General features: G+C 57.0%; 1 protein-coding gene across 1 annotated transcript; it reads right to left on the minus strand.

Moving 5' to 3' along the window:
• Positions 1 to 1,551: 1,551 nt before the first annotated feature.
• MKNK2 (MAPK interacting serine/threonine kinase 2) lies at positions 1,552 to 12,999 on the minus strand. The gene is made up of 14 exons (XM_081134437.1): positions 12,820 to 12,999; positions 12,538 to 12,672; positions 9,720 to 9,807; positions 9,519 to 9,620; positions 9,337 to 9,434; positions 7,301 to 7,380; positions 6,937 to 7,010; positions 6,566 to 6,670; positions 6,341 to 6,396; positions 6,139 to 6,234; positions 5,540 to 5,734; positions 4,819 to 4,983; positions 4,012 to 4,055; positions 1,552 to 3,711 (listed from the first exon to the last, which is right to left on the minus strand). The coding sequence occupies exons 2-14, from the start codon at positions 12,586 to 12,588 to the stop codon at positions 3,474 to 3,476; spliced, it is 1,392 nt and encodes a 463-aa protein (XP_080990563.1). The 5' UTR covers positions 12,589 to 12,672; positions 12,820 to 12,999; the 3' UTR covers positions 1,552 to 3,473.
• Between the last annotated feature and the right edge of the window lie 10,470 nt (positions 13,000 to 23,469).

A 23,469-nucleotide genomic window follows, 5' to 3' on the forward strand; every position in this document is an offset into this window, starting at 1 on the left:
AATAAAATGAAACAAAACACATTCTTGGGTAAAAATTTTTTTAAAAATTTAGGTTTACAGAACTGTGCCATTAATACAAATAGTTTCCATAGCCCTGCCTGTTTCTCCTATTATTAGCATCGAACATCAGCATTGCCACTGTCTTGTCAAGGGGAGTATGGAGCAGCTCCCCAAGTCACAGATGTGATTTTGGCAGCCCTGTACTGGGACATGTGAGGCCATTGCCTTTGTCAGCTTGGGAGCCCAAGCGGGTGATTCAACTTCCCCAGGTGGAGACTCAGCCCAATGCAGCCAAGGCAGCCACAGTCACCAGCCTGGGAAAGGCTCCTAGCGGCTCCAGCTCCAGGATTTTCCTGCTGCTCCTAGAGGAGAAAGATGTGGAAGGGTGGGATCTGCCCAGAGGAAACCACCAACATAAAATCCACAGCAGAGGCTCAGGGAACAAGCTGTGCCTGGCTGCAGGACTTGGCAGGAGACAGGGGGCAGGGAGCGGTCATTGGCATGGCATGGCATGGCGGGGCAGGGCTGGGCTCTGTGCCACTTGGGAGGGTGGTGGCTTGGCATGTAGCATCTATCCCTCCCTGCCCACACACGTATGCCAGGCTGGGGAAGGGATAAGAGAGGGGCCTGGGGGAATTGAGATGTGGTCCATGGGGGTTGGTGGGCTCCAGGAGACCAGGTTGGGGCAGTGGTCCTGGAGGGCACTGGTGGTGGCCTGGCCCAGGGGAGGGTAGCTATGGGGTCTGAGAGGAAGGGTCTAGGAAGTAGCTGAACAAATGCAGGGGGCAGGTTCAAAGGTGCCTAGGTTTCCTCCTGGGCCAGGTGGGAGGTGTGTGTGCCACCTGCTGATCTCAGGTTTCTAGGCAGGAGAGGGGTGACCTGCTGTTCTCCAGACAGCCTGGAGAGCCTTCCTCTCACCCCCACCCAGGGTCCAGGCTTCCCCAGGTGCTGACAGCTCACCTCCTCACTATGCCTGGTGTTTGCCGTTTTGTAGTCTACCGGTCACCATCCCCACCAGGCCTGTCATCCCCCTCTGGCTTGGAGGATGACAATGATTCATCAGGTCCTTCACGCCTCATCTACACTCCACATGGGGCAAGAATGGTCCTTCCAAAAGTGACATCTGATCAGGTCCCTGCCCTGCCCACTTCCCTTCTGTGGTATCCAACCAGGAGAAATGAAAACAAATATCCACACAAAACCTGTGCACATATGTCCACAGCAGCCAAAAGTGGTAGTAACATGGACAGATGAACACACAATATGGTCCATTAAAACACTGGAATATTACTCAGTCATGAAAAGTATTAAACTACTAACTGGATGAACTTTGACATGATGCTCGGTGAGAGAAGCCCATCACAGAAGGCTCCAGGGACCAGCACTGGATAGACCACCTGAGGAATGCCTGATCCCAACCCTCACAGATCCTACAAAGACCACCCCACATGCCCTGTCCAAATTCCTAAGTCACGGCATCACTGTCAATGAATAAGGTTTGGGGTCACTAGGTTTGGGGAAGCTTGTTAATGCAGCAACAGAAAACCAGAACAAGTTTTTATGAGTTTTATTAAATCCTTATAAAACAGAATACAAAATTCCGGCATTGACAGTTGGTGTCAAGGAAAACTTTTGAGCTGTATCAGTTTACCTGGTACAGTGGAGTTAAAGTGCTTGGATGTCTGGATCTCTTTTCCCCCATTAAAAAAAAAAATGAATTGTTTTCTGTTATACATCTTAACGTGGAAACACTGCTATTTCCCCTTTCCCCAGCACCAGAGCAGCCTAGCAGCCTGGAACACCCTGGGACCCAGGCGCTCATTCACAGTTAACAGTTCCGGCCAGCCCTCAGGGTTGCATTGTAGATGTGATGGGGGAAGAGTAAGTAGCTGTCCCACCTTTGAGAAAAAAACGCTGTTCATAGCTCAGCTTTCCAGACCGAAGTGACCATAGTGCCTATAGCTGGCAAGGCCCCATTTCCCTTACAAAAGTAGAACCCCCAGTTGATACATGGAATTACTGATGGGCAAGAAATGATGGACGTGGGGGTGGCTGCACACCCCAGGGTCTTTGGAAAGGCCACTCCACAGACTCAGGCGGCCAGACAGGCATCGGCCCCCAGACTGCAACAATAGTACAAGACTTGGGGGGCAGCAGTGTCTGAGCCCCCCAACCCACAAGGCCCCCTGACATTCAAGTATTCTTCAAGAATAGTAAAAGGAAGTCAACTGATGTTCTTAAAAACTAATGAAACAAGATGAAAAACTAAATGCCAGAGGGCTATCCAGTGGGCCTGCCTGAAAGACCCAGCCAGAACCCAGGCTGAGCTGCCCTGGTGAGGGCTTGGGGGCCACCCCACTGGCAGAAACACGTGTGCATAAAGAGAATGCTTGTATTGCATAGTGTTTCCCACCCAAGGACAAAGAGGGGTGCCAGAGTTTCCTCGAGCTTAGCAGGTCATGTGACATCTGACCTGGACACTGGGGTGGGGGCAGGTTGGTTCCTGGGTACCTGAGGGAGGACATTTTCCTAAAGGTGGGCAGAGAAGGAATGCTGCCTTTTGGGGGTGGGAGGGGGAACGCATTGGGAACCTGGGTTAGCCCTGGCTCGGGGGGAGGGGGAGGAGACAGGGCTGGCAGAGCTTCCATGTCAACCCAAGGGTGGATGGGGAAGGACGTGGCCATGGTCAGACTGAGCCCTGAGAATGGGCACTCAGGTGCCCGGGGTGGGGGGTCTGCAGGTCCCCCATGTTGGCTGACGAGTGCCAGTCCAGCCCCTCCCATCCCTCCAGTGCCCTTGCTCTGGGTAGCCCCCAGTGGAAAGGGTGTGGGGTAGTGGCAATGGGTGCAGCCTCTCCCCATCAGCTGCAATTTAAGGTCAAGGTTGTCAGTGAGGGGTGGGGTGGGGGGTGGTGTCCATGTGGTTGGCTATTCACTCCAGCTGCCCACACCCAGGACACCACTGGCCACCAGGGTGCCTTTGGGGACGAAAGGAGGTGCAAGGTCAGTCCAGCCTTGAGAACACTGTGAGGGCTGGGAAGGGGGAGGGGGCACAAGTGTGTTCCAGGGCCCCCCAGCTCTGGAAGACGGCAAACGTCCTCCTCTCCTGAGTCACACTGGGCAGGGGCCATGGGCACAGGGTCTTTCACAGTACATGTGAGCATGTGGGGCCAGGGTGGCGGGGGAGCGGCATGTGCAGCACATGTGCCCTCTGCTCTTCTCCCAGGGTGCCTGTTTACTTTTAACACCATTCAAAGGAAAAAAAAAATGGGGGTGGGGGACAGAAAAAAAAGGAAAAACGCAAACAGCAAAAACTTTATATAAAAAGATCCCCTCAGCTGAGCTGAGTGCCTCGGAACCCAAGGGGGTGGGGGTGGGGTAGCACAGCCTGCTGGTCACTGGCTGGCAATAGCTTAAAAAAATCTTGAGATCTGATTGGGGAGGGGGTGACCTATGTACAGAAGGAGGGAGGGGTCATGCGTGGTCCCCTACCAGGACCACAGGGGCTGCGGACAGGCTGGCTCGCTGCCGCCGTTGGGCCAGCTTGGATTGGGATGGTGGAGACAGATGCAGGCAGCGTGAGGTAGCTCGGATGACCACGGGCTGGCCCTGCCCCACCTCCTCCAACGCGTCCTCCTCGCGCTGGGCCAGCTGCCGGTTCATGGCGATGGCCTCGGCTGCGAAGGACGTGAGGTCTTTGGCACAGCTGTTCCTAGGGACAGGATGGGGCAGTCACCAAGGAGGGGGAGGTGGCTGCCAGGTGTGCCCTCTGCTTCCCTTGGGACCCCAGGGTCTGTGCAGTGCCCTCAGAAGGGGCTATGGACCCAAGCACCCCATCCTCAGCCTGGGGGGGCCTATCCCATCACCCATATAAGGACACCCAGGGCCTGAATGGCTTCCCCTACAACTTAAAGAGAATTTATTTTGCCTTTTTTAAACACCTTAACTTTTAATCTTCCCTCCTGCACTAGGGGCTCCCCTCTCTGGGCTGGAGACCCAATGCAGGCCTTACCTCTGCAGGACCATGGGCGTGGGCAGGGTGTTCTCTGGGGCGCACTGCAAGGAGACCGGAGAGATGAGGCTAGAGAACAGAGTCAGGCCCATCCTCCCCAGGGCAAACCCTCCCAGGTACCCAGCTGGCTGTGATACCAATAAAGGTTAAGGGGTACCTGCTTGGAAGCTGAGGCAAGCTGGGGCAAACAGGATGTTGCAGCCCAGATGCCTGTGGTGGTGGGGACCAGTGGCTCCCCAGTCCTACCTGCTCACCAGCTACCCTGCCTAACCATTCCCAGCCTAGCCCCTCTCCCTTCTCAATCCATGGGTCTCCTTATACTCCCAGCAGGAGTTCAGAGCCCCCTCCACTGGGTTGCCTTAAGCAGGCAGCCCTTGCTCCCCATGGGGCCCCCTGTCCTGGTGGCCCCAGATTGGATGACCACAGGCAAGGACAAAAGCTAGGCTCTTCTGGTAACAGAGGAGACAGGACCCTGCATGAGGCTGGGCACCCACCTGTCTGCCCCCTGGCTGACCTGAACTTGCTGCTCTGTGCCAGGCGGGAAGAGACCCCAGAGCCTCCAGGGCACAGGCCAGAGATTTGCTAAGTAGCTCCTGCAACCAGCAGGTGGGGGAGATTTCATAACTGTGCCTGGGCCGTAAGAGGATGACTGAGACTGACCCCCAGACCCATGCCACAACAAGGGGTCCTGACACTGGGCCCTAAGAGTTCTCTTGCACTTGTTCTGAGTCACAATCCCAGCCCATTGGAGGCTGGACGGAGGGAAGGCCCCCATGCCCTGCTGCCCCCAGTGGGACTGGCACTCACCCCCTGCACCCAGGGATGCTGCAGGACCTGTGCAGCACTCAGCCTCTGCTTGGCATCGCGAACCAGCAGCTTTGAAATGAGATCTTTGGCAGCGAAGGAGATGTGGGCCCAGTCCTTCTCAGGAAACTCATACTTGCCCTCTTGAATGCTCTCGAACAGCATGTTCTAGGGGAACAAGTGTGGGTGGGGTCATCTGCAGCTGAAAGGGCTGAGGCCCAGGCCCTGACATCTGATGGGCAAGACTAGACCCCAAGGGAGCGGTGAAACTGCTAAGTGGTAGAACCTCTCAGGGCTCCCAGGCCTGACCTATGGCCCAGAAACCAGGTGCAAGAACCCCAGACTGGATACCCAGTGAGGTGGAACTTGGGCCTAGGGCCCTGGGATTAGCTGGCAGGATGGGGGACGCTGAAGAGTCACAAGGAAAGTGAGGAACAAAGGTCTGACAGTAGCTGGTCAGGAGAGCTGACCTCCTGAGGGCTCTAAGACATGAATCCTAAGCCTCAATTCCTGTATAGAAAACAGGAACCTGGTCATCCCAAACTATAGGTCTCATCCCACCTCAGCTCCCTGACTGAATTGCTTTCTGCTGTAAAGAACCTTGAGAAACTCAGATGATTAAGCAGGCCAGCATTACTCTGTGGATGTGGTCAATGTTCAGGGACCAGGCCCTAAGGATTGCACAGGGCAGGGGGTGTGGGCACACAGAAGGTCCCTTGCACACCTGGCAGGCGGGGCAGGCCTCACCACGGTCCCAGCCGCAATCGCTGCCACAGTGGCCCACGAAGGGTGGATAGCCACTCAGCAGGATGTAGAGTATGACACCCAGGCTCCAGAGGTCGCAGCGCTTGTCGTAGATGCTGGCCTCCTCGCTGAAGGCCTCCACCACCTCAGGGGCCATATACTCTGCAGAACCGCACTGCGGGGGAAGGGGGCGGTGAGGACAGGATGCCGAGGGGGAGGGGCGCCACCGGAGGGATTTCCCAGTGTGAGGCGCGGTGGGAACGCCCAGTCACCTGAGCCCAATGTGACTGACAGCCCTGCTCAACCAATCAGCCCCGCCCCAACCTGACCACAGCCCCGCCCAAACCCCTGCCCCTGCCCAATCAACAGGTGCTGGAAGCCACCCCCTCCCCGCCGACCGCGGCCCCGCCCCATCACACCCGAAGGGCCAATCAGCGGCTGTTGCTAAGCGAAAGTTCCAAGGCCCCAGCTCAGAGACACAATGAGCTCCGCACCTCACCTCGCGGTCCCAAACCGCAACTTGGGACAGGATGTAGTCCCGTCCCCTCCCAGCCTGCCCCTCATCCCGCAGGCCCTTACCGGGGTTAGCAGCTCCGGGGTGGAGATGGGGGAGCAGTCACCATTGAGTTTGATGCCACTGCCCAGGTCAAAGTCGCAGATCTTCACGGGAGAGACCTGGGTGAGGGTCAAGAAGGGGCAGTGAGGTGAAGTGGGTGAGGGTCCTGCCCAGCCTGCACAGGGCCTCATCCTGCAGAGAAGGCCAACCCCCAGCGTTCCTCACCTGGTTGGGGTGCTCACAGAGGATGTTTTCCAACTTTAGGTCCCTGTGGGCAATGCCTGTGGGGTAGAACCAGGAGAGAGAGTCAGTGGGTGGGGTGGGTGCATCTTTAGGGGAGTCCTGAGTAGGTGTACTGGGGGCAAGGCTGGATACCCCGGGGACCCAGGCATCTTTGGGCAAGATGCCAAAGAGTAGGTGGCACCCTGAGCAGCCAACCCCACCAGCCACCTTTGTTGTGCAGGAAATCCAAGGCGCTGGCCACGTCCTGCACGACCACGCTGGCCTCCAACTCATTAAAGTGCCGTCTCTTGTGAATGTGGCTTAGGATGGAGCCTGGGGCCAGGCCATGGTAGAGGGAAAAAAACGTGTAAGGATCACCTCTGTATCCCCAAGCCACCACCCAGCACCCACTCCCACCTAGCAGGGAAGCTTCCACTCTGGCATCCTTGGGCCCAAAGTCCTTGACCCAAGTTGCTGTGTGGACAAGAAGCTAAGAACCCACAAGCGCCCTCTGATGTGCAGGACCCTCTGAAAGGTCTTCTGTGGTGGCCCTGAGCCCATTAGGATCTAGCTGGACATGTCTCCCAAGCTCCACATACCGCCCCGCATCTTCTCAAACACCAAGTAGAAGCGGTCTTCCTCCTCGAAGAACTCAATCAGCTCTAGAACGTTCCTGGGGTGGGGGTGGGGGCAGGATAGGAATGAGACTTCCTAAGGCCCCTGTGCATACCCAGCTCATGAGGGACCCACCCTCCTCACCCCCACCTGCCCAGAGGAAGCCTGGGACTGGGTCCACAGGCCTGCTTCCACCTTGCCCACCTCAGACTGCCTGCCTAACACTCGGCCCACTAACAATGGCCTGAACACAGTGGGAACTCCCTAAATGCTTGCTGGTGGTAAAGAGGCATTTAGGCCCATTCATCCACTAAAAGATAGCTCAGGGCTGAGGGTGGGTCACATTACCTGTGTCCCTGGCATTGATACAGCATCTCCACCTCTCGGAAAACCCTACTTCGAATGTGGCCAGGCTGCTTCTCGATGATCTGAAACGTGGGGGTGGGGGGAAAGCAGCTGGGTCAGCCGGACTTTCCACAGCCTGAGGGACCTCCATCAGAAACTTTCCCTGTGCTACACCTGAAACTCTTAGAGCTTTACCACTAAACTCTAGAAAGCACAGTTCTCCTACGGGGACCCAGAATTTGCCGGTCAGAACTGCAGCATCAGCATAAGTAGTGGGCAATGTGTTTCCCAAGTAGCACCAAGGGAGGGGTGGAGTGGGACAGGAAAGGAAGAGAGATGGAGCCAGGCTCTGTCCACTCCTGACCCCAAAAGGCCTCAGGGATGTATTTGGGGCCTGGGGCCCCTGCAAAATACCCCTCCACAATGTCAGGGTCCCCTGTACTGAGTGGCCTCCCCTTCCTGACCAGGAGACTGGTGGCCACTGTGCTGGCTCCCACACCACCCAGGGGACTAGAGGGGCCTCAGGGCGCCTGGATGCCAGCCAAGCTGTACCCACTTGCCTCCACACCAAATTCTGCCTCCCTAGTTCCACACCAGTCTGGGTATATGTCTGTGGTCCCACAAACCTGGGTGTTTCAGGCCAGCCCAGATTGGCCCCCTGCCCACCAGCAGACACAGCCTCCCAGACCCCAGAACCTCAGGAAGCCAACCCACACTTTAATCCCCAAACCTTTCAGGCACCCAGGAGCTCTAAAACCAGAGGGTTCTGGGCCCATCCCCCCAAATGCCCCCCAGCCATCTTTGCTCAGAGGTGGGGTCAGACGGTGCCTCGGGTCCCCTCTAGCTGAGCAGGTGGGCAGGCTGGGTCACCACCCATGTCCAGGGTTCTGTGCACATCACAGTGGCCAAGGAAGGGAATGTGGTATGTTCCACAGGCCAGGCTCCTATAGCAGGCAGGCACACAAATCCACTGACCTCCAAGGCCTGGGCCTATGCATTGACCCATCTGCCTAGTGACAAACATACCAGTCCCAAAGAGGGGCAGAAAAACCAGATTCCTGGGCCTCTAGAGATAAAGCAACCAGCCATGCCCTTCTGCAATAAACTGAACCTCATCCTGTCCCTTGGGAATCTGGCTAGTACCCCACTTCATAGAGAAAACTGTAGTCCCTTGGGGGAGGGAAATGGCCTTCTGAGATTTCAGACACAGGGCCTCAATTTCCCTATCAGTCAAACAATGATAGTAAGCCAGGCTGCCCAGCAGGTCCTTAGGAGAGAGGTACTCAGAGATACACCAGGTATGCAGAAAGTACTCTAAGTGCCCAATTTTCCTGCACCCACCACCCCATTCCACCTGGGAGCTTCCAGGGGGCAGGGACCAATAGCATCCTTTGTCACTGGACTTCCACCAGGACCTAGAGCTTCTGATCAGCCCTATTTGCCAGGAAGCACTTGGCCTCCCTGCCTGAGCAGCCAGCTTCCCATGACCCCACTCAGCCCAGATACAGGATCATGAGGACAGCCTAGAAGGTTTCTTAGAATTTAGGATCCAACAGTCTAGCCAGACAATGGAGGTGACAGGGCCACAGCTCCCAGGCTGCACCCTGGGTCAGAAGCCACATGGGGCATGAAGGAGGCTCTGCCCTGGTCTCCCTGAATGCTGAGCCCCCTGGGACCTAAGTATGGCATTACCTTTTAATATGCCTAGTAACCAATATGGGTAAGCACTAGTTGTGCCTAGGGACCAGACTGAGGTAACCCAATAGGTGAGCATCAGCTTTGACCAAAGACCCCCACCCCCCACCCCAGTCTCAATGGCCACTCTGGCACCAGGTCCTCTGCCACCTGCATAAGGTGCCACACTTTGTGGTCACTTTCAGTCTCTGCCTGGACTTGGGGGCTCAGCCCAGGCTGACCTGGATTCCTAGGGGTCATTTTTAGACACTGGTTTTCCCCAGTTTTGAGTCTGGGAATTTGAATGCCAGATACCTGGTGCTGCCGGGGAGAGATGAGGGGACAGGTGAGGGTGTTGTGCTTACCTTGACAGCGTACTCCTGGTTGGTGATGAGATTGATACAGGTCTGCACACGGGCATGGGCACCCTCCCCAAGCACATCCTCTTGCAGCTGGTAGACATCTGGGGAGCAGGGAAGGCAATGAGAGCTGTCCTGGGCGTCCTAGTCATCTCCTCACTGTCCCCGGTGATGCCCACCCTACTCACCTTCGAACCTGCCCGAGAAGCTGTCAGTTGCCCGACACCGCTTCTTTTTCTTGCCCCTCTTCTTGGCATCTGGGATGTCGATGGGCTGACTCGTGGGCATATCTGCACCAGGGGACCTGGATGTGAGGCCCACTTGGCCCCTGTGGCTCTCAGGCCCCACCTGGCTCTCACCCATATTCCCCTCCCTCCCGGGCCCCTCACCAGGGCGGGCTGGGCACTCCAGGCTGAAGTCAGTCTCCCCGGGGTGGGCTTGTTCTAGGGAGAAGGCCAGCTCGAAAGGATTCTGCCCCTGTAGTGGAGAAGAGAAAGCTCTCAGGCCCTAGTGCTGCCAGGGCTGTCCCATCACAGAGTGACCCAGTCCTGGGTACATATGCCAAGGGGAAGAAAGCCTGGCTTTGCCTGACCATGAAGAAATAGCCCTTCTACCCCCAGCCTAGGGCCCTTGGGGCCCACCAGGGAGTGTGCAGCCATGCAGGGAGGAGGGCTGCAAGTTACTGTGGGCACCTTGGTTTGTTCACCTGCAGAATGGGGACAGCAGGCTGGAGATCAAAGGCAAAGAGCAGTCAGTGGGGGGTGAGTCACCAGCTCTAGGGTGGGGCTCCCAGCCAGTTGCCCTGCCGGCTTTCCCACGGCCCTTTGGGTTCAGCCCTTCCTGTATAATGGGGTGCCATCACCCTCCCTGTCTTATGCTGCTCTCTATCCTGTCCCACCGTTCCCCCAGAGGCTTATAGGAGAGGCATCCATGGGCTTCAGCATGAACACTGAACTATTCTCTGCCTGGGCCACAGCCAGCACTGTCCTGTTCACTGCCAGATAACCCCAGGAGGGAGCCCCACAGGTCTAGTGCCCAGCGAAGAAACCATCCCTGTTGGAGAGGGGCCTGCTCAAGGTCCTGGATGGCCCCCAGGACTGAGGAGAGGACACCCAAAGAAGACAGGCAGCCCAGAAATGGAGAAATCTCCTATGGAACAAACAGAAGGCTGCTAGGATAAATGCCATTTCCACAAAGCAGATAGTCCTGTATGAGAACTGACAGCCCCTCACATAAAGGCTGAGGGATACTGAGGCCCAACCAACTTCCTTTTTGAGTTAGTTCTAATTAGGTCCCAACATCCTGACGGGCCAGGCAGCCAGGGCCCTGGTGGGCATTTGTATGTTGGGGGGGGGGGGGTGCCTGTATACACAATTGTGGTGCAAGGGCTGATACTGGGTGACCTGGGCCAAGTCACTGCCCTTCTCTGGGCCGTGTGACAGCTAGGGCTGGGGCTGTAGCAGGAGAATCATCCAACAGAGAAGGAACTCTAGGAGAGCCCTAGGAAGATCCCGAGGGGCTCACTCTGCCAGACCAGATTCCTACAGACAGGAGGCCCAGAAGCCAGGCCAGCTGCAGAGGGTGCAGGCAGAGGTCAGCAGGAGCAGCTGAAAAACAGTCGGGGCCCTCCCAACCTCCCTACCCACTCTGCAGATAGTTGCTAGGAGGAGCAGGGGAGGAGGGAGGAAGGGAGTACTGAAGCCAGCCTGCTGATGCTGGTCCACCAGCCTCTGCTCCTGCCCACTGAGGAGTCTGGCCCCCATGGGGACTGCGATCAATGCTCTGATAAGTCTTCGTCCTTCCACCTGGGAGGAGGGGGTCCAGGGTGGCCACAAAAGGGGGTTATTAGGATGGAAGGTGGACGTGAGGAAGCTGTCCCCAACAATCAAGTAAGGGTGCTAGGACCTGAGGGGAATGTGGGTCCCCTCACCACTCCCATACAACTGTCCCAGCCCCCAACTCAAAAGAGCTAGACCCTGGAGGACCACCTCAGAGCCAAGATTCCCTGTCCAGTGTCCCCACTCCCTCTCTTGGGACTCCCACAGTCCCACCTCAGCACAGGGCACCCACAGAGCTCTTGGGTGGCCTGCAAAGGCCAGCCTTCAGGCATAAGCAGTGTAGGCGGGCCAGGCCCACGGCTGGCTGAGGGCCTCCAGTCAGCAGGCCTTGGCAACAGGCAGCTGGAACCATCCAGAAAGTTTGAGTACGCTTTGACCGCAGAGCTGGCCCTGCCCACTGACCCTGTCTCAGCTCAGACACAGCTCCAGAAGTTAACAGACCACCACCAGTGACATCTCATGTCCACCACCCTCCCACCCAGCCCCGGCCATTTGGACATGCCAAGGCTGTCACTACCCTTGGGGGGAAGCAAGGTGACAGGCATGTGCATGGGGTGGGGCGCTGGCAGGCAATGCTGGCTGGACAGGCCTGGGAATTCTAACCCAAACACTCCAGGCTGGCTCCTCCCACCTTGGTGTCCGGCTTGCCTGTACTCCCCCCCCCCCCCAGGTCCTGCCTCCTCTTCAGGGCAACAGGTCCCTGCCCAAAGAGGCCCAGGAAAGCCATTACATAACTAGGCAGGCAGGCAGGCAGGCAGGGTGGAGCGGCTGCTGACATCACTGCCTCCCCTGGGCTAGGCCTCATGGGGCTCCTACCCAGCACCTGCCCGACCCCCCTAGACTTGCTCATCTGAGACCAGGACCCCGGAGCCTTGGGGCCACCGCAGAGACTTCCCACTCCGACAGGAAATAGGACTTGGGCCTGGGGTGTCTGGGAGGTGCACAACTGAGGGAGGTGCATCCAATCCACACCCCTATTCCACAGGCCACCTAGAAGGGTGTGTGTGTGTGGGGGCTGCAGCCCTCTCTGGCGGAAGGACCTCACAGACCTCACGGTGCTGGGGCCAGTACTGTAGCCGGCTGACACCCCACCCAGGACTATACACCTCGCTGAGGTCTGCATGGGACACACACCAAGGGCCTCCATAGACAGGGGCCCCCGGCCCACCTAAGGTTCCTAGAAGAAAGACCTCACAGACCCCAGGGCCCATCATATTGGACTGTCGGCCGCTGACTCCCCCACCGGCGCACACTCGGCTAAGGCTGCCCCAGGGCCAAGGCAAGGGGGCCGGCACGAGCTCCGCGCCCCTCCCACCGGCCACTCGGGTGGTCCAGCCCGGGGCGCCCACCAAACCAACCCGACCCTCACCTTGAACGAACGGTGGAAGCCCTGAAGTTCGGCTGTTTTCTTCTGCACCATCTTCTGTCCGGGCCCCGCCAGCGGGGGAGGGGACGCAGGGCCCGGGGGGCGGCCCGTGGGCGGGGGGCGGACGGGGAGAGGACCCTGCAGGCGGGAGCAGACAAAGAAGGGCGTGAGTGGCCGCGGTCGGCGCACCGGGAGCACAGGCCCAGGCGGCGAGGTTCCGCGGGGCCCGATCCCCGCGCCCGAGTAGGGGCCGGGGCCAGGCCAGGGTCTCCGGGCCGCACTCACCGGGGTCGGGCTCGGGCTCGGGCCGGGGGCGCAGTTCCTTCGCCGCCGCCGCCGCCCGAGACGCACAGCCCCGATCCCGCTGCGCGGACCGCGCGGGGAACAGTGCCGCCGCCGCCACCACTGCTACCGCCGCGGCCGCAAACCCCTCCACCCGGGCTGCCGCCGCCGCCGAGAGGAGTCGCGCGCAGTGCGCCTCCGCCGCCTTTACGGGCCAGGCCAGGCCCCGCCCCCGACGTAGGGCCCGCCCCCCCAGTCCCCGCCCACAAGCGCGCGGCGGGGCGAAGTTGGAAGGGTGCTGTGGGCCCGAGTGCGGCTGCGCGCTCCGGCCGTAGGGCGTATCTATGCGCTTGCGCCGTGAGACGCGCGTGGCTCTGGGCGCGTGATCCGGGAAAGGTTTAGGCGATTGCGGGAGGGGCTGTCTGAGACTCCAGGAGGCCCGCGAGACCCGGATGCGGAGCCGGAGCCCGAGCCCGGCCCTGCTCTCTGGCACCTCCCCCAGTGTGCCGGCGGGAGCCTAGGATACACTGACTCCTTTTGGCGATGCTCCTGCTCTAGAACCTGCCTCGCAGCTCCGTGATCCTCGCTTCAGCTGCCACATATACACACCGAACACGCTTTGCACTCCCCAAGAGTTCATCACGTTGTTGGCAGGGAAAAGGGACCACAGTAGGGGAGGGGTACTAAGATCTATGCAGGATCCTTCCTCAGTCCTGCAAAGGAGCGTTTGTTCTGGACTGATGGGGTGAGGGGCCAGGACAGGAGGTAAAACAATCCGATTTTGGCTGGGGCACCTGACCCAGGCTAGGATACAGTCAGCCTGGCCTGAGCCCAGGCAGTTCCCTGTCCCCCCAGCACTGTCGAGCAAAGTTCTCAGACCCTGTGCCCTAGTCACATGATCTGCTAGGAGTCCTCTTGTTCTCCAGGCTCCAGCTTGTTCTTCCATAGGCTTACAGCCACCCACCCCAACTCCCCCAACCAGGCCCAGTTGACCTGAAGCTGGACTGTCCTCTTCCCTTCCAGCCGCTTCTATTTATATGCTGCCCCCCACGACCACAGCTCAGGCCACAGGAGCTGTGAGGCCTGATCTCAGTCCCACGGATCCCTGGGGTGGGACTGCTAGACCTGCCTGCCCAGGAGAAGCCATGGGTCCCTCCTCATCCTCCCCACCTCTCCCCTCACTTGACTTTCCCCTGCCACCCTCGTCTCCTGTATTTATGTAGTCACCTGCAGGTCTTCGTGCACTTCTTGATGGTGAGGTGGGTATGGATGGGCCACTGCCCCTTACCAGAAGGTCAGCTCCACGACAGCACAGATCTGTCCACTGCCCAGCACAGGGCCTGGCACACTGGCAGGAGGAAGTACTCACTGAATGTTGCTGAAAAGAAGGGATGTTTGAGAATTTGTACATGTGTTCATGTACTCTCATGCACGCGTGTGTGGGGATGTGTGTATAACTGCATATAGTGGTTGTATAAGTGTCGTAGCTCCCTGAGGCTGCTGTAACAAATTACCACACACAGGGTAGCTTAAAACAGCATAAATTCACCCTGGCCAGTTTGGCTCAGTTGGTTGGGCGTCGTCCCATGCACTGAGAGTTTGCTGGTTCGATTCCCAGTCAGGGCACATGCCCAGGCTGGGGCTCGATTCCCAGGAGGGAGTGTGCAGGAGGCAGCCTATTGATGTTGTGCACTCACGTTGATGTTTCTCTCTTCTCCCTTCCTCTCTATCTAAAAACCAATAAACTATTCTTAAAAAACAAAAATTTAGCCCGGCCAGGCGTGGCTCAGCGGTTGAGCATCGACCTAGGATCCAGATAATCGGGGTTCAATTCCCAGTCAGGGCACATGCCCGGGTTGCGGGCTCGGTCCCCAGTCGGGGGCGTGCAGGAGGCAGCCGATCAATGACTCTCTCATCATTGATGTTTCTATCTCTCGCCCTCTCCTTTCCTCTCTCTGAAATCAATAAAGATATATTTTTTAAAAAAACAAAAACAAAAATTTATACTCTCATGTTCTGGAGGCCAGAAATCTGAAATCAAAGTGTCAGCAGGGCCACATCCTCACTGGAAGGTTCTAGGGGAGGATCCTTCCAGCTTCTTCCATCTCCTGGTGGTGCCAGCCATCCTTGGTGTCCGTGGCTTGTAGACACAGGAAGCTGACCACTGGGACTGGCTGGGTGCCTTGGCTGTGCTGGCCTGGGTGAGGCAGCCAGGCCTAGCCCCAGCCCATCCTGCACTGGAGGCGAGAGGGGCTGCTAGTGGGAATCAGGGAAGAGGAAGAACCTCTGTGCCCTGCCTGCCGCCTCTCGGGCCTCAGCCTTGTCCTGCTGCAGACCAGCCACCAGCTCCAGACAGCTGATATCTGCCATCTTCCTGGAGAATGGCCCTCTTTATAGGCTCAGCTCACTGAGGAAGGGGTTGGGGAAGGAAGGCGGGCTTGAAGGTACCTGGGGGCAACAGCTGGGCCTTCCCACTATGTCTGCTTTTCCTGGGACCCCCAGGGGTCTCTCCTGCTCTGGGAGGGAGATCTGACCTGCCCCTGGGTGGAAGCAACCTGCCAGGCAGGTGAGACAAGAAGCCTGGCCCCTACTTCTCAAGCCTTCCTGGTTTTCAGGAGGCAGGTTTCTTCCATCCAGGCTGGGGCATTGACAGTCAGCAAGGGGCAGGTCCAGCCAGGGCTGGTGGGCAGGACAGGCAGGGCCCAGGACAAGGATACTCCCCAACAAAGGATGCCAAGGAAAATGGCCAGCCTGAGAGGGGGACTCAGGACTGCTCTAGGGAGCCAGGGGCCAGCCTGAGGCTCCCAGAGCAGGGAGAAAGTCCTGGGAAGTGATGGCCACAAAAAGGAGAAACTGGTAGTAAATGCCCTTCCTGCCCAAGTCATGGAGGGGGCTTGACAAGTCTTGGGCTGAAGGTGTAGGGAACTGGCTCTCTGGGAGGTGCCCTGTCCACCTCCAGCCAGCCCCCAAGAAGTCCCTCACTTCTACAGGGTGACTCTCAGCCTATGTCGTACATAGGGACACCCCAAAACCTCAGAGGAGACACCAGGCAGGTCCTGACTGCCATCTCTGGGGCCTCTGCTTCCCCCTGCCTCCTCTGAGCCGGGAGGAGGCAGCTGGCTGGGGGGTGTCCACTTTGACCTGGTCAGGCGGCTGGAGCCCTGGCACCATGGGGCTCAGTCAGTGCAGAGTTCACCGTCTGGGCAGTGTCCAGGGAACCCCAGGGCCTCTGCAACCAGTGTTAGGGCTCCCAGAGATGGCACATAAAAATAGAGTGTGCCAGTTAAATTTGAATTTCAGATAAACAAATAACTTTTCAATATAAGTCACATGCATATATCCCAAGCAATTATCTGAAATTCAAATTTAACTGGAGTCCTGTATAAACATAAACACCTTTGTTCCCCAACACTAAAAAAAAAAAAAAAAAGCACCAGTTTGGTGTGTGTGCAAGTGCCAACAGGCTGGGGTGTGTATGTGTGTCTGTGCACATTCAGAGAGGCACAGCCTGTGTCTGTGTAGGGCAAACCCTGGCATCTATGGGAGAGGAATGGAGGTGTGTGGGGCATGCATGCACCTACTTGGTGTGTGCACACACAAGACAGGGGGTGCCCATGCATGGGGCTGGGTGCTGTGGGGCTGGTACTGGGACAATTGCAGCATCCACACAAGCCTGTGCCTTTGAGGGAAGGGTCACTCTCTACTCAAAGCCTGGCACCTGAGGCTCTGAGGGTCACAGGGCTGGCCCTCAAGCACTGAGCTGCTGTGGGAGAGGCCTAGATCCCAGCCCAGATCCTAAGCTAGAATCAGGGTATTAGAACCAGGGTCAGCACTAGAGGCTGGGGTGGCTGTATCAGGGGCAGTCAGAGTCAGAGTCCTGGGCTGGCACCCGGCCTAGCCTGCACTCCCTGTGCATATTCCCACCTGTCTGCCCCTCCCCACCCAGGAACAGGAACAGGAACCACAAGCCCCAGGAGGTCCCCAGATAAGTGAGGGGCATGGGCATGGGGCCATTAAGCAGGAACATCTGATGCAAGTGGCCGTAAGTGTCCCTTCCTGCTGGCTGACTCACGGCTTGCTCCATTCCAGAGGCTCAGCAGTCCTGGGGACAGAGCCAGAGCCCCAGTCCTCCTTGACAGTGTAGGGGGTAGGGCAGGGAGAAAGTAAAGCAGGGGTGTGTGTGGCCAGGAGCTGCCAGTTGTAGGTCTCTGCAGCCTTAGGGCCCACCCCACTCTGAAAGGGGATAATATTGCCCAAGTCCTGCCTCTCAAGGGTCACTAAAAGTCCCAAATACCAGGGGGTGGGCAGGGTTGCTTCAACAGATGGCCAAAGGCCACCACCCTGCCCAGTAACTGAGGATGGGGCACTTGGTTTATCATCTCTTCTCTACCACACGCAAAGCATTAGACACCCAGATGATTCTTGGGGGAGCAAGGTCCTGTTCCCAGCTGACCTGCTCACAAACAGTGAAGTGGGGCTTCATGTACAAGTCCCCTAGTTGTTTTAAATTGATTTTAGAGAAGGAAGGGAATGAGGGAGGAAAAGAGAGAGAGAGAGAAACACCCGTTTGTTGTTCCACTTATTCATGCATTCATTGGTTGCTTCTTGTATGTATCCTGACCAGAGATTGAACCTGCAACCTTGGTGTACCAGGACAATGCTAACCAACTGAGCAACCTGGCCAGGGCGAAGTGTCTGTTTTGAAGAGGGCGAGGGCCTTTCAAGGCATGGGTACGGGTCCTAGGAGAGGAACGGTCGGAGGAGGATAGAGAGGAGGGGCAGGGTATGGCAGGATGAGTGTTGAGGGCCAGAAGGGAAATGGGAGGTGGATGTGGGGGAAGCCCTGTGCCTGACCAGGTGACACCACTCAGCTCACCTGCTCCCAAATCATCTTGTCTCAAAGCCAAGGGCCTTTCCCTGCTGGCTGACTCCAGGTGTAGTTCAGGGGCCACCTCCTTGGGGCCCCTCCCTGACAGGCCAGGCCCCAGGCCTAGAGGAGCACTGAGCTCTACATGTGCTGACACTCCTAGGGCCAGGCAGAGGGCAGAGCTGGCTCCATGCTTCAGGAAGCTCAGTCACGCCCTGGGGCCAGCGGAATAACAGCCCCCAAAGACATTCCGTTTTCAGTCCCTGTACCTGTGAATGTGTCAACTCATGACATAGAGGGACTCTGAAAGCAGGAATAAGTCAAGGACCCTGAAATATAGATGGCTCTGGATTCCCTGGGGGCCCTGTGTCATCACGAGGTCCTCATAAGAGGAAAGCAGGAGGGTCCAAGTCAGAGAGATGGAAGAGGTGGCACTGCTGGCTGTGAAGTCAGAGGAAGGGGCCATAAGGCAGGGATGTGGTGCCACTAGAAGCTGAACAAGGCCAGAAAAGGTTCTCCCTGGAGGCTTGGGAAGGACTAGCCCTCCCCACACCTGGGTTTAGCCCCATGAGGCCCATTTTGGATTTCTGGCCTCCAGAATTGTCACAGAATAAATGTCTAATAAATTCCCTAAATCAGTGGTAATTTGTTACAGCCCCCGTGGAGGCTCATATGGGCACTAACTGGGGTACATCCCATAGTTCTCATTTTGCAGATGAGCAAAGAGGAGGTGAGCCCAACCAGGCCCGGAAGAGAGAAACCTGGCTTCCTGGCCAGGGTCCCTTGACGGAACGGGACAGGGGCGACGTGTACAGGCGGTAAGAGAGCCCTGGAAGCCTGGACCCGCCAAGGGCCAAGGTGGCCGTTGCGGCCGGAGGTGGCGGGTTCCTCCTTGACCACAGGCCGGTGCAGGAATCAGGCTCCGGGGATGTCCTCTTCCAGGATTGAATTTGCTTGTGCTGCTAAAAGCTCGAGCCGATCTGCTGCCGGGCTTGTGACCCGGCGCCTCGGAACCCTCCCCGCCCACTGCAGCCCGACGCCCGCGGCGCCCAGCCGGTTCCCACGCCGTGACCCCCGCCAGGCCAGCCATTCCCGAGGCGCCTCCTCTTCATCCGAGTTGCGGGGCCTGTTGTCCGGCTACCGAGGTGACGGGCGACGAGGGGCGCCAACGTGGGGCGCCGTGGACTCCAGGGTCTGGGCTACAAGCCCTGGGGACCCTCGGGGGCCGGGCCAGTGCCCCGACTCTGGCGCTGGGCCAACTCTGCACAGCCGCGGAAGCGGTTAACCAGGCAACCTGTTTGCGTCAAAGAACATGGCGCCCAGCCCCGGCTCACAGGGGCTGGGAGGCGGGGCCCTGGCGCTGGGCCAATAGAATTCCAGAGACCGAACAAAGCGGCGTGGCCTTGGCCTGCGCTCCAGCCAATGGGATTGTTATTGTCAAGCAGCGCGAGTAGGGCCGCGCCTCTCCCCCTCCGCCCTTTTTAAAAATGTTTTTATGGAGTTTAGCGAGAAAGGGAGGGAGAGGGATAGAGACATAGAAACAAAGATAGGTTGCCTCCTGCACGCCCCGTACTGGGGATGGAGCCCGCAACCCCGGCCTGTGCCCTGACCCGGAATCCAACCAGTGACCTCCTGGTTCATGGGTCGCTGCTCAACCACTGAGTACACTGGGCGGGGCCGCGCCCCTTTTAAAGGGACCGCAAGTATTTTTGCTTTCTGCTTGCCTCCTGGTTCAGGACTAAGGCGGGGGCTGCTGGCAGGTTCCGGCTCTCACTGAGCCTCAGTTTCCCCAAGTGTGCACAGCAGGGACGTGGAGACAATGCATTTAGAGCCTGTGGCTTCCCCGAAGGGCCCCCCTCTGCATTTATGCGGTGCCAAAGTGTGCATCTGGATCCTATGCAGCGCCTGCCCCCCGGGGTCACCCATGCCCCCACCCAGGAGGGCACCACGCCCTGCTGCTTTAGGGCCAGCGCGCACCACGGAAGGCCACACAGCAGGTGGGGGCCGGATTTGTCCCTTAGGCCTGAACTCCTACGCCACCTTTCTTCCCCTGCGCCAGGAAACATCCCTTGCAAGGACCCTTACTCACCTACAGGGGCAAGGAGGTTGGTTCCACCGGGTCTCAGGTCTCAGTGCCCGGCACTATCCCCACCGGCTTTCTGTCCTGACAGCGGAAAGCAAAGGGGTAATTAATGGTGATGAGGGTCTGGACCCTGTGGATTCCCCGGGACAGTGATCATAGGCACAATGTGCCCCCATGATGGCCTGGCCCTCTTCTCCACCCTGCGTGTCTCAAGCATGGACTGCCTCCCTGGGGTGGCCCTTGGGGAATGGAGATTGCCAAGGCTAGCCTCAGGGAATAAGGGGAAGCAGAGCTCGGATATTTGGGGAGGAGGGGGGCAATTAGCCTGGTAGGGTTCCTGGTCCATAGCAGGCTTTGAGATGTGGACCCAGCTTCCTCCTGGTGACCCTATGTCCTGCCCCTTCATCAACCCCCACCCCCGCACCTTTGGACTCCACTAACTTGGGGTGTCCTGCTTTGATCCTTTTTCCCTTATTCCTTATGTCCGTGATGTAAGACTTTAGCTTTCAGGAACTCTCAGTGTAATTTTGCAACTTTTCTGTAAGTCTAAAACTAGTTCAAAATAAAGTAAAATGAAAGAGAAAGCACGCCACTAGTGTTAAGTAATTTCTAAACATTGTTGTGTGTCCCTGCCCCCTCTGACCCATAAGATGACCATCACAACCCTGCATGCAGCTGGACATGCCTCCGAGGTGCCACAGCCTACAGGTGTTCTAGAAGCAGTCTTCCTGCTTACAGCAGGTGTGCTGGGAAGGGCTGGCTTTGGTCTGGGTGGACTGTGGGCTGTCAGTGGTGTCCACACTCCCCTGGGGCCCAGGGCTAGTGCAAAGCTTGTCCATGTATCCAGGATTCTTTGGGGTTTGTGGAGATACTACTGGGGTGGGCTGTGAAGATGGAGGAAGGTACCACCTGCCAAGGATGTGGCACCTCTAGGAACTGGAAAAGGCAGGAAAAGGATTCTCCCCTGGAACTTCCAGAAAGAACCAGCTCTGCCCATACCTGGATTTTAGCCCTTTGAGGACATCTGGCCTCCAGATGTGAGGTGATAAATGTGTGTGGTTTTAAGCCACCAAGTTTTGATGATTTGTCACAGCAGCCCTATGAAAGCACCGTGCTACCTCTCTAGGCTGATCCTAAGGGATGAGGGTGCACAGGTCTTCTGTTGCTGCTATGACATAGGGCATGGCTCCTTGGCAGCTTTTGGGGACTGGACTGACATATGAGGATGGTCATTTGACAGAGGGTGAAATGGATCCACCCTCTCTGGGCCTTTCCTACAGGACTCCTAGTGGAATGCTTGTTCTTTTTTGGCCTGGCAGGGTGGTCAGAGCTGAACCAGAGGAACAGGCAGAAAAATATGCTCACACACCTGGGTGAGATGGTGGAGGAAAAACAGAGGGTCTAACAGGTGCAGGGTGTCTGCAGGGACCCAGGGCTTAGGGCCACCTCCCTGAATCATGACTGACCAGGGCTGTGGGGTACCAGCCAGTCTTGGGGGCCATCTGTCACTGAGGTCAAGACCAGGGCCCAGAGAGGGAGAAGGGTCCAGCAACTTTGTCAATCAGTACTGGGGACCTGTGTTCAGGACTCATGGGTGAGCATGCCTACTCCATCTGCGCTTTCTAACGAAGTGCTGCAGGGGGCCCAGTGTCACCAGTGTGAAACTCAGGTCAACCCTGGCATCTGATAGAAACTCAGACATGCCCTAGCCAGTTTTGCTCAGTGGTTAGAGCATCAGCACACAGATTGAAGGGTCCCGGGTTCAATTCCAGCCAAGAGCACATACCTCAGTTGTAGGCTCATCCCCGGCCCCAGTTGAGGCACATGCGGGAGGCAACCAATCAATGTGTCTCTCTCACATCGATGTTTCTCTCTCTCTCACTCTCTCTCTCTCTCCCCCACTCTCTCTGAAAAGCAATGGAAAAAATATCTTCAGGTGAGGATTTAAAAAAAAAAGAAAGAAAGAAACTCAGACAGATCCCTGAGGCCCAGCAACAGGGCAATGGTGACCCAGCTGGCCTGGATGCAGTGACCAGCCTCCATCTCGTCTGCTTGGGGTGGACATAGCTGTTTCTAGCTGTTTTGCAGTGCATCTGCCTTCCTGGGAGCAGAGTTCCAATCCAGTGGGGAAGGGCAGAGCAGGCAGCTGATTTTGTTTTTCATCCACTGTCTTTGGTTTGGAAAGAAGGGCAGATGGCTCCAGAAATACCTAGGGACACTCCCTTCCCCCATCCCTCCTCCCTGCCCCGGTGGTGACTGATGGCAGCATCAGAAGGACAGCAGAAGTGCTGTGTAAACAGAGGCTGCAGAACACAGCTCCTGGCACAAAGGCACGAAACTCTGCACCTGAATGGGTACAGCCAGAGGTGGCAAAGGCCCATCAAATGGGTGACCAGACAAACACAACGAGCCCATCCACACACTGGACTATCATTCAGCCATGAAAAGGAGTGAAGCACTGACGCTCACTACAACGTGGGTGGACCTTGAACACAACGCCCAGTGAGAGAAGCCAGACACCAAAGGCCACACAGTGTGATTCCACTGATGTGAAATGTTCAGAACAGGCAAATCCACAGGGACTGGAAGTGGGTTCATGGTTGTCAGGGGTGGGAGAGAGGATGGGGTGACTACTGATGGGAACAGGGCTTCTTTTAGGATGATAACATTCTGGAACTAGATGGAGGTTGTGATTATACAACACTAAATGCACCAGATGCCACCACATTGTGCACTATAAATGGGTGAATTGTGCAGCTTGTTAATGCTATCTCAATAAAAATGTTTAATGAATGAGCCCAGCACAGTGGAGGCTCTCGATTGTATGTGGTGCCAGCAGAGCTTGATGGTGCCATTGGGGCACAAGGGGAGCCTGCTGTCCTATTGACCAAGACTGGACACAAAGCAAATAGCCATACACTACAGCACCTGGCACATTTCCTGGCCTGGATAGGTTATGAAGTAGAGAATTTGTGTGTGAACAAAAGAAGGGAACCAGTGGGGATCCCCGAGAGCCTGCAATATATAGACCATTAGCTGCACGCCAAGACTGTGTGCGCTGAGACTGCACTTTTGAGAAGGATCGACATTGTGAAACAAGGCATTTAAGGAACACCTGCTTCTCACTTGCAAGAAATCTCAGGAGAATGAACTGTGCCTTAGAGAGAACATGTGCTCAAAGGTAGCCCAAACTCTGCCCAGTGGCAGACTGGAAAGGCACCAACACCCTGCACCAGGAATGTACACAGAGCCTTTGCACCTGGTGACATGTCTGACATCTGTGTTTGTCATACTGGAGGAGCTCCAGTGGGTTGGTCTAGGGATGCTGCTCAGTACCCCACAGTGCTGAGGACAGCCCCACAGAAAATAATCCGGCCCCAGTGTCAGCAGTGCCAAGGTGGGGAACTGGTCTAGAGAGACTTTCTTGAAATAGAGCAGGAAGGATCATCAAGAATGTTCCAGCAGCCGGGCCTGCGTGGCTCAGCGGTTGAGCATTGACCTATGATCCAGGAGATCGCAGTTTGATTCCCGGTCAGGGCACATCCCCGGGTTGCGGGCTTGACCCCCAGTAGGGGGCATGCAGGAGGCAGCCGATCAATGACTCTGTCATCATTGATGTTTCTATCTCTCTCTCCCTATTCCCTCCTCTCTCTGAAATCAATAAAGACGTATTAAAAAAAAAAAAGAAAAGAAAAGAAAAGAA

Source organism: Miniopterus schreibersii, assembly GCF_964146895.1.
Source record: "Miniopterus schreibersii genome assembly, chromosome: 4".
NCBI classification, from domain to species: Eukaryota; Metazoa; Chordata; class Mammalia; order Chiroptera; family Miniopteridae; genus Miniopterus; species Miniopterus schreibersii.